Raw genomic sequence first — 1412 nt, 5'->3', positions numbered from 1 at the left:
GTTGTGCAGGGCTGGCGCAGGCTCCCCATCCGTTACTCGTTGTTTGCCGCTTGTTCATCTGCCTTTTCACCCCTTGGTTTATCTTTCAGTGAAACAATCATGTTTTTGCACCAAATCTTCTACCAAGGCCTGAAGGCGAGGATCTCCAGCTGGCCAACACTCGTGCTGGGTGAGTGCTCGTCCTCTCACTGCTTTTCCTTTGCGTTTGCTGGCAGAACTGAGCCCTCGCTCCTCCTTCTCCTCCTCCTCTTCAGCTGATGGCAGCATCACTCAGCACCTCATTGCTTGTTCATGACTGGAGCAAAACAACCCAGAGAAACCCAGTTCCGGCCTTCGTGGCTCTGCTGGGCGGTGGAAGGGCTGGGCTGGTGCACCCAGGAGAGCTGATGCTGAAGAGCATCACTGTGTCTGTGTAGTCCCTCAGCTGGGTCTAAACAGACACCTCTATAGGGTGTCTTTAAACACCAAACTGGGCACAACTGGGGTTTGCACAAGCAGTGCAAAGCCCTGGTTGGGAGCCGGGGGTGAGGATGGATGGGAGGGCTGTGCCAGGACCCCGTGGTGGGGGCTGGACCAGCGTACCCACCTCCCCACCACCTCTCTGCTTGCAGCCGACCTGTTCGACATCCTGCTGCCCATGCTGAACATCTACCAGGAGTTTGTGAGGAACCACCAGTACAGCCTGCAGATCCTGGCGCACTGCAAGCAGAACCGGGACTTCGACAAGCTGCTGAAGCACTACGAGGCCAAGCCTGACTGTGAGGAGAGGACCCTGGAGACCTTCCTCACCTACCCCATGTTCCAGGTGACCACGGCGATCAGCCCTGGGGATGCCACCACTGGCAGCTGGGTGGTGTGAACCCCAGCCCCACAGCAGACGTGGGGTGGTGCGGAGGGCAAGCCCCGGTAAAGGTGGCCTGGGGTGGTCCCATGCTGCTCCCGGGACCTGCTCAGGCCAGTGCTGGGCTGGTGGGTGCTGCAGGAGGACTGGCTCTGGGTGAAGCTGCTGGCTTTCTGGTTACCTCACGCCTCTGGGACACAGATGGGGCAAATCCCTATGCCATCCCCCCTCTTCATGAAGCTTTAGCACAAGGAACTTTGAAGCTTTCATGACTTCCCAAGTCAAGGGGTCTGAGAGGGTGTCTCTGGCCACGGTGGGTCTGGAAGCAGCTGATTCCTTGCTCTGGTCTGTTCTGCTGCAGATCCCCAGGTACATCCTGACGCTACACGAGCTGCTGGCTCACACCCCTCACGAGCATGTGGAGAGGAACAGCCTGGATTATGCCAAGTCCAAGCTGGAGGAGCTCTCGAGGTCAGACCTACCAGAGCCTGCCCCTGTGGCTGGGACTGCGGGACCAGGGGCAGCTCTCACACCTGGGTGGTTGGGGCTGGTAGAGGGGCTTGGAGAGGCT

The 1412-nt window shown here is 59.0% G+C and overlaps 1 protein-coding gene across 1 annotated transcript in view; it reads left to right on the top strand.

Moving 5' to 3' along the window:
- Positions 1-89: 89 nt before the first annotated feature.
- Positions 90-1412, top strand: part of LOC104493004 (ras-specific guanine nucleotide-releasing factor 1-like) — a gene marked incomplete at both ends in the record, with an annotated part of 9494 nt that continues 8171 nt past the window's right edge. Inside the window, 3 exons of the mRNA XM_010135617.1 lie at positions 90-169; positions 612-805; positions 1203-1312. Coding sequence (XP_010133919.1) covers positions 90-169; positions 612-805; positions 1203-1312 — 384 coding nt within the window. The remainder of the gene's footprint in view (positions 170-611; positions 806-1202; positions 1313-1412) is intronic.

This window comes from Buceros rhinoceros, unplaced genomic scaffold, assembly GCF_000710305.1.
Source record: "Buceros rhinoceros silvestris isolate BGI_N320 unplaced genomic scaffold, ASM71030v1 scaffold27244, whole genome shotgun sequence".
Classification (NCBI taxonomy): domain Eukaryota; kingdom Metazoa; phylum Chordata; class Aves; order Bucerotiformes; family Bucerotidae; genus Buceros; species Buceros rhinoceros.
The sequence above is the reverse complement of the archived record's forward strand: the minus strand, read 5'-3'. Positions and strand labels throughout refer to the sequence as shown.